This window comes from Myxine glutinosa, chromosome 6 (assembly GCF_964187855.1).
Source record: "Myxine glutinosa chromosome 6, kmMyxGlut1.1, whole genome shotgun sequence".
NCBI lineage: Eukaryota > Metazoa > Chordata > Myxini > Myxiniformes > Myxinidae > Myxine > Myxine glutinosa.
This window is the reverse complement of record NC_136266.1, coordinates 183,925,988-183,940,283: the sequence shown is the minus strand read 5'-3', so window position 1 is coordinate 183,940,283 and position 14,296 is coordinate 183,925,988. Positions and strand designations below refer to the sequence as shown.

The window sequence follows — 14,296 nt, the reverse complement described above, 5'->3', positions numbered from 1 at the left end:
GATTCCAAACAACGATTCAGTCAGCTGGTTATATATTTTAATCACGGATACATAATGTCATTGCATTTTGCATTGGAATGGACTTGTGCAATGGTGGAGGGGCCTTTTTTGTTTCCCCACCGGTTTCAATGCAACGCAATGAATGTGCTTGCTGCTTATGCATACATGACCGTATACTCGTTCTGCTATTTGGATGTGAGAGACCACTCCTACCAATTCTGTGGTCGGGGCAGAGCCTTTCTTTCCATACCCACGATCTGTGATAACAACCCCTTCACACTCCTCTGAAATTTTGTATTTGCCTATCTCTCTTTCTCTTCTTCCTCGGTTGCTTTGAGGTTGTGGCATTAATTGCACATGAAGTAAGGGCAGGATACACCACTTTCTCTTTCTGAAGGTCATTAGTGAGCCAGCTTGGTGTCATGGTAATTGTCCTGATGCTAGCTCAGGTTCCAGAAGCTTAGAATCCAAATATTAATCTTATGGCCTTCAGTCAAATTTGGACCTTCAATTTGTGGGACGTGAGTCCATTGTTGTCAACATGGAAAAGACATTTTTGTGATGGGGAAATTGGTGGGAAGCAGTGACAGTTTGAGGAAGTGATCATTGAAACCGGTCACATAAGTAAACTGTCTGGCCGTTTGTTTTAGGGCCAAGCTGGGACATGGCTTGTTGTCGGGAGTCTATTCGAAGCCGCCACCAAATGATGCAGCAGGAGAACAGGTATGAAATTGTATAATTTCAGGATGGCAATTTTAGTTAATCTTTCCAGATTGTTTTTCTTCATGTATGCTATCCACAGTGTTTGGCCTGTCCCAGATAAGATAGATTGGAGGACTGCATCCTATTTATATCTTAAATAACTCCAACAGAAAGATTCCAATTTCAATGGAGATATACCTGCTGTATTTAAACTGTGCGGAACAGAAATGTAAAAAATGAGCTGTGTGTGTGAAGCCGGACTTTTAAAACAGGCACCTTTAGGCTTAAACGGACACATTTTTGTTCCAAGTAAATATATTATTAGCTTTCCAACCAAGTAAATATTTTAATGAGATTTCCAACCAAGTAAATCTATTTTGAGATTTCCAACCAAGTAAATTTATTATGAGATTGCCAACCATGTAAATCTATTATTAGCTTTCTAACCAAGTAAATGTATTGTTAGCTTTCTAGCCAAAGAGAGAGAGGGGCTGGGTGTCTTGGGAGAGAGAGATAGGCTAGGAGTCTGGAGAGGAAGAGAGAGGGGCAGGGCTGGGAGTGTGGAGGGAGCGGGCTGGGAGTGTGGAGGGAGCGGGCTGGGAGTGTGGAGGGAGCGGGCTGGGAGTGTGGAGGGAGCGGGCTGGGAGTGTGGAGGGAGCGGGCTGGGAGTGGGCTGGGAGTGTGGAGGAAGCGGGATTGGAGCGTGGAGGCAGCGTGGAGGGAGGGAGGAGGAACAGAAATGGGTGAGGTGAGATGAGGGAGGGGGAAGGGGTTGGTGGAGTGACCTGCATTGCCCGGGCAATGTCTGATACCTTTGTTCGTGTATAATAAGTGTTAGGTACAGCAATGATAACCTATATAGAAAAGATGCTTACCACTGTGTTCTCATTCCCTTGGATGATCGTTATAGACAGGTTATTTCTAGCTATATTGTATTTTACGTACAAATAGCCTGGTGTTGGCTTAGCGGTTTGGGTGCTGGCTTGGGATCCTAGGATCCTGGGTTCGAATCCCGGTCAATTGCTGAATTAATGCCAGGGGGGTTGACTCAGCCTGTCATCCTTCCAAGGTCGGCAAATTGAGTACCAGCTTGCTGGTAATTCCCTGTGTGTAGCAAGAGGCGACTAACAGGGTTGGCCATAAAATATTGGGCATCCGACCATAAAACATCGCTTCAAAAAGGGGACCACAGTGCCTGAAAAAGGCCAACCCCTGCTCTGTGGGGAAAAATGGCCTCTGAAGGTGGTTCATATAAGTTGGGTCACCCGATGAAGATCAGGGTATTTAGATGAGTAAAACGTCAAAAGGATTGTTGTTTACAGCTGCAGCAACATTCAACTCCGGAGTGCAACACAGAAATGATGGGCCAAATGGCTTCGTTTCTTTGACGTCATACAGGATTGTGCGACCACTCACTACACTCTATAGTACTGCAGGACTGAGGACCCTTTGTATATTAATTTTTTTCATTCTCCATACGGAAAATAAATATTTAAATGCTATTGCCTGGATTCCCAACAAGGAATCAAAGGCATAGGCCGAGACACAAGCCAAGTTCAGTCCCTCTCCCTGCCGAGGGGGCACCCGATATACGATGCTTGATCACTCAAAGCGCCGTAATTTTATATTTTAACATCAATTTCATTAAGAATTCTATTACTTGCAAAATCGAAGGTTTTTTAAAGTACACTACTCACAATAAGTTAGGGATCTTGGCAGGTTATTCGGTGTGGTTGATTTTGTGTATTTCTAACCCTAACAACTAACCTGCTAGGTTCAACCCTAACAACCCACATACAATGGTCTGCCTATCCCAAAAATCAGTGAAGTGAAGCACACACCCCTATAAAAAAAAAAACTCGCTCCCACAATATCCCTAACTTATTGTGAGTAGTGTATATTGGTTGGTCGTGTGCGTTATTCTTCTGTCTGTTTGTTATTTGGCAAAAAAAATTTTTTTTTGATAAGTATGTTGATCACTCCAGTTTGTGTGTGTGTTTGTTTGTCTGTCTGCTCACTTATACTTGCCCACAGGTCACAATTTTAAACTGATCTTCACGAAACTTCACCAAATGGTAGAATTGTCCGACAAAGTGGTCCGACAAAACCCTATATATTTTTAAGGTTAAAAGGTCAACATAGGCCAAAGGTCAACCACTTTTTTCTAGTTTCTAAAATCCTCAATTTTCATACGATTGACTTGAAATTTGAATATGATTTACATAGCTAACTGAATTCAACCACCAACTATTTTGGAGATCAACATAGGCCAAACGGTCAACATCGACCAAAAGGTCAGCAACCTTTTCAAATTTCTAAAATCCTCAATTTTCATCCGATTGACTTGAAATTTGAATACGATTTTCATATCAGTTAACTGAATTCAACCAACAACTATTTTGAGGTCAACATAGGTCATAAGGTCAACATAGGCCAAAGGTCAACCACTTTTCTTCAAAATTCTAAAATGCTCAATTTTCATCCAATTGACTTGAAATTTGAATAGGATTTGCATATCAGCTTACTGAAAGCAACCACCATCTATTTTGAGGTCAACATAGGCCAAAAGGTCAACATAGGCCACATTTCTAAAATTGTGAATTTTCATCCTATTAACTTAATTTGAAGATGACTTGCATATCGGGTCACTGAATTCAAACACCAGTTATTTGTGAGGTCAAAAGGATGCTCTACTGAGTGCCATTCTACTTTGTTCTCTTTTGCCAAGTGTCACACTGTGATTTTTCATTTGTTTGTCTGTCTGTATGTCAGTCGCTTACAGGTCACAATTTTCAACCGATCTTCACTAAACTTCACGAAGTTGTTGAGGTCGTCAAAATTGAGAAGACTATTGATTTTGAGGTCAAAGGTCATCTGGAGATCGAATTTCTAAAATCGCCATTTTTAATCCGATTGACTTGACAATAGAACAGCATTTTCATATTGCCTCACTGAATTGGGAAACCAACTATTTTTGAGGTCAAAAGGTCAAAGGTAAACTCTAGGTCAAACTTCTTAAATCATCAATTTTCATCTAAAAATCATCACTTTTCATCTTATTGACCCGAGCTTTGATCAAGATCGTCAATTTTGATGTTGATGAAATGGACAATTTGCTGGAACAATTGCAACCTTTTTTCAGAGGGGAGGGGGTGGATTTTGCAAGTATCGTGCTCTGCATGACGTCTTCTTTATTTATTTATTGTTGCATTGACCTTCAGCGTATTAAAACAATGCAGTCGAGCAACCCAGGTATTTGGAAACGTAGAAGAAACAAACGTACAGTCTCTGTCTCTCTCTGTCTCTCTCTCTCTGTCTCTCTCTCTCTGTCTGTCTGTCTCTGTCTCTCTGTCTCTGTCTCTGCCTCTGTCTCTCTCTCTGTCTCTCTCTCTGTCTCTCTCTCTGTCTCTCTCTCTGTCTCTCTCTCTGTCTCTCTCTCTGTCTCTCTCTGTCTCTCTCTCTGTCTCTCTCTCTGTCTCTCTCTCTGTCTCTCTCTCTGTCTCTCTCTCTGTCTCTGTCTCTGTCTCTGTCTCTCTCTCTGTCTCTGTCTCTTTCTCTGTCTCTCTCTCTGTCTCTCTCTCTGTCTCTCTCTCTGTCTCTCTCTCTGTGTCTGTCTCTCTCTGTCTCTCATGTGTGTATAATGTAAAAGGGTTTTTTCCCCTCTCAATTTGTTTATTTTCCTTTCTTTAATTACACTATGACATTTAACTTTTCTTGCAGCACGAGCTTACCGCATTTCCTATCCTTGTGTTACAATCCATAATTGAATGTGCAGCCTGAACAGATGGGGATCCCACCTCGGATGTTCAAAGCCCTCGTGGGAAAAGGACACCCGGAGTTTTCTACGAACCGGCAACAGGATGCTCAAGAGTTTTTCTTGCATCTCATAAACCTTGTTGAGGTGAAGGCAAGCATGTTAAGGAAGGGAATGGAAAACGATTACAAGTTTTTCCCATGCTTGGTGATGTATTACAATAAATTAATGTAAAATACACCAGCCAGGGGTGTATGATCTTATTTTTATCTTGGTTGTATTTAGACCCATATGGAGGCTCATTGAGGAGGTAGTGTCATCGTTCATGTCCATTTTAGTTGTTTCTTGGGTGCTGACACAACATTCTGTGGCCTTATGTATGCATGAATGGTGCTAATTCCACTTTTTACAACTGCAATTAAAGTTTATCACATGGATTTTTCAGACCTGCATTATAATATGACACTGGTGATGACAGACATTTTTGAGATTTGATCAAAATCTGACGGCTGTAATTTTATTTTCTTGACGTTTAACAATATTTTGTTGTGGTATGGTAGTGTTCACAAGGATGTGCTGATGACATGCTGCATGTTGCATCATTTTTATTCAGTCAAGTGCTGCCTATCGGCGAGCTTTAAGTATTTCATTTGTGGCATCGTAATTATTAGGCCTAGGCGTGTCTACCCTTCACTTCGCTGACGGGCTTCATAAAAATACAGTGTAGCATATTTTATACTTCACCAACATATTTCGTGTCTATCTAAGTCTCATTGAGGATGCAAAATGAAGTGAAACACGAAAAGACATTTTATAACACCTAGTTACCTCCGCCACCAAAGGTGGATGGAGGTTATGTTTTCACCCGTGTCTGTCTGTCTTTGTGAACAGAATATGTTCAAAAGAACAGAATATGTCCACAACAAAAAGTTGTGGACGGATTCGGACGAAATCTGGCGGAGAGGTAGCGTATGTGACAAGGACGAAATGATTAGACTTTGGTGAAGATCCGGATCTGGATCCAGCTGGTAGAATTTTAAAAGTGATTCTTCACCATTGGGAGATCGGGAGAAAACGATACATAGCAGCGTATCTCAAAACGTTATGGACGGATTTAGACGAAACCTGATGGAGAGGTTGGGTGTGTGACGAGGACTAATCGATTCCATTTTGGTGAAGATCTGAATATGGATTCGGATATGAGAATTATTTAAATTTTCAAGTGAATCCTCACCATTGAGTGATAGGGTTAAAACCAACATATAGCAGGATATCTCAAAAAGTTATGGATGGATTTGGATGAACCTTGGTGGACAGGTTAGGTGTGTGACTAGGAAGAATCGATTCAATTTTCCTGAGGATCCGGATCCGGCTAGTAGAATTTTTAAGTGATTCTTCACCATTGGGAGATAGGACCAAAAACGATACAAAGCAGGATATCTCAAAAAGTTGTGGATGGATGATTTTGATTAAATGTGATTCTGTATTGTGATTTGCTGGTCTACTCTGATATAAAACGTAAACTGTTAACCTGGCGGAGGTATGCTCTCCACAAAGTGCCGTTCTCGTTGTTTCTGCTGTTGCAGTGGTTGTGGTTGTTGTTTGTGTGCTCCTTTCGTGCCCGTTGTCCTTTGTTCTGAAGGGTTCCTGCTCTCTTGTAAAATGAGTTCTCTCTCTCTCGGCTTTTAAAATGGGTATTTTTATGATTAAACGGACCTGAAGTTTTGTTCCAATTTAATTGATTATTAGCTTTCCGACCAATAGATAAATTATTAGTTTTCCAACGATACAATTTTTATTATTCTACGATAGCAGGAACTCTTTAGAATAAGGCGTGATGGACGGAAAGATGCTGTTCCTTTTGGTAATAGATGCTACCTCGTGTCGTGTACAAAAGACGCACGCAACATGACTCGCTTTTCTTTTCTTTTTTTCTTGCACTCATTCAAGTATTCCCAAACCACTGTCTCCCAAGGCGTCTCCGACCTTATCATAACTTGAGAGGTTTTATCTCTACCTTTAACTACATCACTCTCTCCACCCAGTGCAAATTTAAGTGTGTCTTAACTACGGATCTGTAATGTGTAATTGTTTAATTTGTTGAAAATGTTGCCTTGCTTGTTATCATGCAATAGAGAAATTGTCGTGGGGCAGACAACCCGACAGAAGCATTTCGTTTGCTGGTGGAAGAACGCACGGAGTGTGTACAGTCAGGCCGGGTACGCTACACCCAACGCCTCGACTACATTGTACAGTTGCCTGTTCCAATGGATGCCGCCGTTAACAAGGGTAGGTGGCAGCACTGGAGTGGTGACCAGCACATATTTTGTTTGAATTGTATTTATGTGGTTAGATTTTTATTTATCTACTAGACTGCCGGCTGCAGTGTTGCTTGCAAAACGATTTTAGAGATTTTTATGGGGGAAAAAATTATTTCAGCAAAAAACTCAAAGCACTTATCTCATATTCAACAACGTTTTTACTTTTTTTGAATGAATTTGCTGCTACTGCGAACCAAATATTTTGAGGATGGCAAATGTGGGAAGCAACAACATATCGTTGGCCATGTGTGAAAACTGGATCACACAGGTACACTCCAACGCTTTGCAAAGTTTGATCTTAAGCCTTGATGTCGTGCCAAGTGCAGGCTGCACTGGGAACTAACGTCGTTGGCAAACCAATGGGAAGGACTCGTCGGTCCACTGTATTGCAATGCTGGGAATTAGCACCGTTTTGTGCGATCCTGCAATCGTTGCCTGCAGTATTCATTTGTTGATCATGACTGACGACCCTTCCACATTATTCAGCTTTCACAACTCAGGCTAAAACCGAAATTACATACAAAACCCTTCATTTGTTATACAAATTGCTCATCCCTTTATTTGGGCGGTGTATTGGTAACAGATTACTGCCTTGATCACTCCCAGAAACCAGATGGTATTCATAGAATACTTACCCCACGCAGTCGACTTTTTGCAAGCCAACTCTTGTTTTTTTTAAGGTTTTTTTTTTCTTTGATCCAATATGGCTGCCAGACCACGTGAGCGATTACATCATAAATTTATATTCTCTAATATAATTGTTGCATAGATCACGCTCAATACATTTCAAACTGATCAGACTAAGTGGTGTCCCTGTCGAATTATGACGTCATAATTATGGCACCAATGACGTCATCGTTAACAACACCTATTCCCCATGTGGAGTTCTTTACAATGAGCCATGGTTCAATTTTTAACATGCAGCGGTTTTGGAGATATAGAGGTGCAACATTTTTCGGTTTTTCCAAGATGGCGCCTATACCACATGACCTATGACGTCATGATTATCATTTAAATATTCTATATGAGGCATTCCTATGGTGAAAATTTCGTGCCCATCAGACCAACAGTTGTTGAGAAGAAAAAAAATCACATTTATCGGATAAGTGTTGTACCTGTCGAATTATGATGTCATAACGAAGACCTTGGTGTTGGGCTAGCGGCTCGGGTGCCGGCTTAGGATCCTAGGATCCTGGGTTCGAATCCCGGTCGATTGCTGAATTAACGCCAGGGGGGTTGACTCAGCCTGTCATCCTTCCGAGGTCGGCTAATTGAGTACCAGTTCACTGGTAATTCCCTGTTTGTCGTTAAAGGCGGCAAAAAGGGTTGGCGTCAGGAAGGGCATCCGGCCGTAAAACGTTGCTTCAAAAAGGGGACCGAAAAACAACAACAACCACGGTTCCCGAAAAAGGCCAATCCCCGCTTTGCGGGGAAAAATGGCCTCTAAAGGTGGTTTTTTAATTTTATTATTAACGAAGACACTGATGACATCATCATTAACATATCTTATTCCCCAAGGGGAGTACTTGACAATGAGGCATGTTTCAATTTTTCCATGGAGCAGTTTCGGTGATATATAGGTGCAACTTTTTTCGATTTTTTTTCCAAAATGGCGTCTGTACCACGTGACCTATGACGTTATAATTATCATTTCAAAATTCTACAGGAGCAGCACATATTCTGAAAATTTCGTGTCCATCGGTCTAACAGTTGCAGAGGAATTTTTGTTTTATTCATACTGATCAGATCAAGCGTTGTACTTATCGAATTATGATGTCATAATTAAGGCACCGATGACATCACCATCAATATATTTTATTCCCCATGGTGAGTACTTTACAATGAGCCCATGTTTCAATTTTTTTCATCGAGCGGTTTGGGAGATATAGAGGTGTAACGTTTTTCCAAGATGGCGTCCACACCACGTGACCCATGACGTCATAATTATGAATACAAATATTCTGCAGGCGGAGGCGCTTCCATGGTAAACTTTTGTGTCAGTCGGACCAACGGTTGCCGAGAAAATGAATTTTTAAAATGCAGACACGTACGGCACATGGCACATGAACACTAATGCTTAACCCCGCTTTTCGCTTTGCAAGCGCAGGGTATGACGTCATAGCCTCATAAGTTTACATTCTACAATATAATTATTGCATGGATCATGCTCACAAAATTTCAAACTGATCGGACTAAGCATTATACTTGTCGAATTATGATGTCATAATGAAGGTAACCATGACGACATTGTTACCAACACATTCCCCATGCAGAGTTCTTTACAATGAGCCTCGTTTCAATTTTTTCCATTGAGTGGTTTCGGACATTTCGAGTTCCAATGTTTTTCTGTTTTTCCAAGATGGCGCCCGTTTCATGTGACCTGTGACGTCATGATTACACTAGAAAAATCTGCACAAGTAGACGCATAATATGGTGAACAAGAACGACACTCTCCAACGTCACAATGTTGTCCGATATGCCTCGGCCCACATTATTACATCATTATAATACTTGTACCAAGTTTGATTTAAATCCCTTCAGCTGTTCTCAAGTTATCACATTTTTACCTGACATGACCTCTGACCTTTGATCTGTTGATGCCATAATCCAATCAGTTCATCTTTGCATTATATATACTTATACGAAGTTTGTTCAAAATCCCATCACTGGTTCATGAGTTGGCATGGCAACGTAATTTTTATTTAACATGACCTCTTTGGCCTTTGACCTCATTAGCCCAAAATCTAATCAGTTAATCTTTACCTCATTATATGTACCTGTACCAAGTTTGACTAAGATCCCTTCTTAAGTTATCGCAGTAACGATATCGCAGTAACGGTCATTCTTACGGTCAATTAACGGTATTTCTTATCGCAATTATCGCAGTAACGGTCATTCTTACGGTAACGGTCAATGTACAAAAGAGCGCGCACAGCTGTAAGGACGAAGGACGGGAACAGTGGTGAGTTTGAGGTGAAGGTGGGAGTGCATCAGGGGTCGGTACTAAGTCCACTACTATTTGTAGCTGTGATGGAGGTGCTGGCTCAGAAGGTAAAGGAGGGTTTACCATGGGAGTTGTTGTATGCAGATGATCTGGTGTTGATTGCGGAAAGTATGGATGGACTGAAGGAAAAGATGAACAAGTGGAAGGAATGTATGGAGACAAAAGGTCTGAAGGTGAATATCGGAAAGACAAAGGTGATGGCAAGTGGTAAAGCATGTGGTGAGGTGGAAAGAACTGGGAAGTGGCAGTGTGCTGTGTGCAGGAAGGGTGTCGGAGTGAACTCCATTCAATGTACAATGTGTGCTGAGTGGGTTCATCAAAAATGTAGTGGTCTGAGAGGGTCATTTACCAGTGTGGCAGCTACATTCAAATGTAAGGTGTGCACAGAGGGAGCTGCAGATGGAGGAAATGTTGAGTTGGATCTTGGAGACGGCGTGAAGCTGGAAGGTGTGAAAACATTTTGCTACCTCGGAGACATGCTGAATGGAGAAGGTGGATCAGACTCGGCAACGGTTGCTCGAGTGAGATGTGCATGGAAGAAGTTTCGGGAACTGAGTGGCGTGCTGATGAGGAGGAGAGTGTCGCTGAAGCTGAAGGGAAAGGTGTATGCTGCATGTGTGAGAAGTGTTTTGATTTATGGGAGCGAGACATGGGTAATGAACGTAGAGCAGCAACGAAGGCTGGAAAGGGTGGAAATGCGAATGGTTCGATGGATGTGCGGAGTATCGTTGAGAGAGAGGAAGACAAATGATGAATTGCGAAAGATGATGGGAATATTGCCTGTGATTGATGCTGTGAAGAGGAACAGGTTGAGATGGTTTGGTCATGTATTGAGGAAGGATGAAAGTGACTGGTTGAGAAGAGTGATGGAAGTTAATGTAGAAGGAAGTAGAGGACGGGGAAGACCGAGAAAGACTTGGCTAAAGATGGTGGAAGAAGAAATGCGGGCAAGGGGGTTAACAAGGAGAGATGCAGAAAATAGGGAAAAATGGAGAAGATTGTCATGGGGACCGCAAGGCTAACCCCCGCTCTAGCAGGGAAAATGGCCTTAAAATGCATGTTGTTGTGTTGTTGTTGGTCATTCTTAAGTTATCGCAGTAACGAAGTAATTGTAACTTAACATGACCTCTGATCGTTGACCTCTTGATGCCAAAATCGAATTTGAGGCTCGTGTAAGAGCTAACATTAATCACAAAAAAAAAAAACGGACACATAAAACATATAGTAAAGGGAGCGGGAGACAAGATGGGGAGAGAGAGGGAAGCACACAAGTACAACATTTGAGAGCAGGGACATCGGGAGCTCTGTGGCAGGGAGAGGGCTTGGGGGGTGGGAGGAGGGTTGGGAGAGGTATAAAACACATGGACACTGCTCGGACTTCCAGGAAAGAAGTCGGTATTTAAAAAAAGTGGATCTGGGGTGAATTAACGGGGGTAGAAAATATCAAGTTTTGGATGAGCGAAGATAAGAGATGGTGGTGAACAGCTGTTTTAAAGACCTGGAGGGTGGAGTGGGATTGAAGGGAGTGAGGGAGTTTGTTCCAGAGGCGGGAGAAAAGGGGAATGAAAGAGTGAAGGTGAGCAGAGAGCCTAGATTTTGGCAGTTTCACCAGAAGAGGGTTGCAGTTGCTGGCAGAAGTTGTCCTACCTGAAGGAATATTTGGGGGACAGAGCACAGACAGAGCTGGGGGAGCTCAGCCAGAGAGGAGTCGGTAGAAGACGGAAAGACCACCAACCTGCCTGCGGTGAGTGAGTGAAAGGCCCTCAGAGTTAGCTTAAATCAAGGTTTTCTGGTTGAATCAAGCATTGCATTCATTTTCATTGCAGTACGACCTTGTTCTTTGGTTTCATCATTTGAAAGAAATATTTTGCCTGAATTTATCCCTTTGTAAGAGAAATCTTACTATGATAGAGCAAACGTGGATGTCACAACCCTAAAATCCAAAATTGACAAAAAAAAATCCCAACTCGACCCCAAAATTGACATGTGGTGGTAGCCGGTATTACAAATAATCTTCCTTTATCTTATGATTCGATGGATTTATGATCATATGTTGTGATCATATGAATATGTTGTGATCAATACATTTCTTTCAAAAATAACAAATTTTGAAGGACATTTCCAAGAATGTGCCACAGCATATTGCCCACTAGTAGTGGGCCGAGAAGGGTATTCCCACCCCGAGGGCTGGATTGCCTGCTTGTTACCGCCACCGAAGGTGGATGGAGGTTATGTTTTCACCCCTTTCTCTTTGTTACTTGCTGGAAAAAAAATTCCGGCAAGTATGTTATTGGTTGGTTTGTTACTTCCCAGAAAAGATTCTGGCAAGTCTGTTGATCGGTTGGTTTGTCTGTTTGTGCACAGCACTACGTCTACATCGTTGCACATAGAATCGCCAAACTTTACACACATATTTGTCGTGCCCTGGAATAGACTGTGCCCAATTTTTAACTCTCTCGGCCCAAGGCCTCCATTATGACGTCATAATTTGATAAATCGACAAGTACAAAACTTCATCCAATCAAGATGCAATTTCTTGAGCGCCATGTCAGCATAAACCGGTGGAGAAAAAAAATAATCATGATGACGTCATCGGTCACGTGGTTCGGCCGCCATCTTGGAGAAAACGAAAAAAATTTACACCTCTATCTCCGAAAGTGCTGAATGGAACAAATTGAGACATGGCTCATTGTAAAGACCTCTCCATGGGGAATAAAATATGTTAATGATGATGTCATAGGTGCCTCCATGATGACGTCATAATTCGATAAGTACAAAACTTCATCTGATCAGGATGAAATTTCTTGAGCATAATCTAGGAATAAATTAGTTTAGAAAACAAATAATGATTACGTCATCGGTCATGTGGTTCAGCCGCCATATTTGTCCAACATGGCCGATAAAAAGTACATCCCGGCAAGTCCTCGGTCTCTGACAGATTTTTTCGTCTGTCTGTCTGTTTGTGCGCAGTACTACGTCTACATCATTGCACATAGCATCACCATACTTTGCACACATATTTGCCTTGCCCTGGAATAGACTGTGCCCAATTTTTAACTCTCTTGGCCCAAGGTCAAGCTCAAGGTCACCCAAAACGTGAAAATCGTTTTTTGCTAATAAATCGGCCAAAAATCATCCGTTTTACTTCGAACCAAAACCAAAATGTTCATTATTCTATTTGTGAAAAATAATCTGCCTTGATAAGATGATTTAAAATGCTTTGTTTTGAAAAGTGGTGAAGGTCAAAGGTCAGGGGGGTCGAGTTTTCATTACTTGCCGGAATAGATTCCGGCAAGTATGTTGGTTGATTTGTCTGTCTGTCTGTTTGTCTGTCTGTTTGTGCGCAGTACTACGTCTACATCGTTGCACATAGCATTGCCATACTTTACACACATATTTGCCTTGCCCTGGAATAGACTGTGCCCAATTTTTAACTCTCTAGGCCTAAGGTCAAGCTCAGGGTCACCCAGAACGATTGAATTGAACGTCAAATTGAAGCCCCACCCTTAGGGAGGGTACCGTTGCTTGTAATATATAATGGTGATACAACAATTTTTACAGCTTTACTTTGAAGAACAGGAATGAAGATGGAGGAGCATGTTAATATGTCTGGTTGAAGGCTTTGGGTGGTGAGGGGGCTTGAAGCCAGATTTTAATCTTACAGCCGCCATGTTTGTGCTCGCTGTCACTGCAATGCGAAGCGAAACATGCCTCAAAGCTGTCACATTCACAATCGCTATGTCGTATGTACTCCCGATACATGTTTCCTTCATTGTAAAAACTACCAAGTCAACAGTTAAAAGGATTTTGAGCCGATAGGTGTTACGGCCTTGGCAAGATCGATGGAGACAGCGATCTGTTAGCTTATCCACCGCCCAAATAGCTATGTGGAATTCTCTCATGTAGAGATTAAACCTACGTCGTTTGAACTTTGGTAGAGGTCATTATTTACTTTTAATGATGTTTATATACGAATCAAAAAGAAGATAATTGGTTTTGGGTCGTCCTTTCCGCATATCTCATGGGATTGTGCATTGGAGAGACGACCGTGATGGCGGGGAGTGGTTGGCAATTCCAAAAAAAAAGAAGAGTACATTCTGGCAAGTCCTCGGTCTCTGACCGATTTTTAAATTGTCTGTTTGTTTGTCTGTCTGTCTGTGAACAAGATATCTCAAAAAGTTGTGGAAGGATTCAAACGAAATTTGGCAGAGAGGCAGTATATGTGACAAGGACGAAATGATTAGATTTTGGTGAAGATCCGGATTCGGATCCGGCAAGTATAATTTTTCAGCGATTCTTCACCTTTGGGAGATCGGGCCAAAAACGGCATATAGCAGGATATCTCAAAAAGTTATGGATGGATTTGGACGAAACTTAGTGGACAGGTTGTGTGTGTGCGACAAGGAAGAATTGGTTCAATTTTGGTGAAAATTTGAGTATGGTTTCGGATACGAGGATTATTTAATTTTTAATTATTCAATTTAAAACCTTGATCTTTTCTACCCCCACTAATTC

General features: G+C 41.7%; 1 protein-coding gene across 4 annotated transcripts in view; it reads left to right on the top strand.

The window, feature by feature from the left end:
- The window catches only part of LOC137429021 (ubiquitin carboxyl-terminal hydrolase 5), a 119,846-nt gene that overhangs the window by 91,551 nt on the left and 13,999 nt on the right, over positions 1 to 14,296 (top strand). For all 4 annotated transcript variants that reach the window (XM_068119013.2, XM_068119015.2, XM_068119014.2 and 1 more), the window contains 3 exons: positions 651 to 723; positions 4,478 to 4,603; positions 6,592 to 6,745. In XM_068119013.2, the coding sequence (XP_067975114.2) occupies positions 651 to 723; positions 4,478 to 4,603; positions 6,592 to 6,745 (353 nt within the window). The remainder of the gene's footprint in view (positions 1 to 650; positions 724 to 4,477; positions 4,604 to 6,591; positions 6,746 to 14,296) is intronic.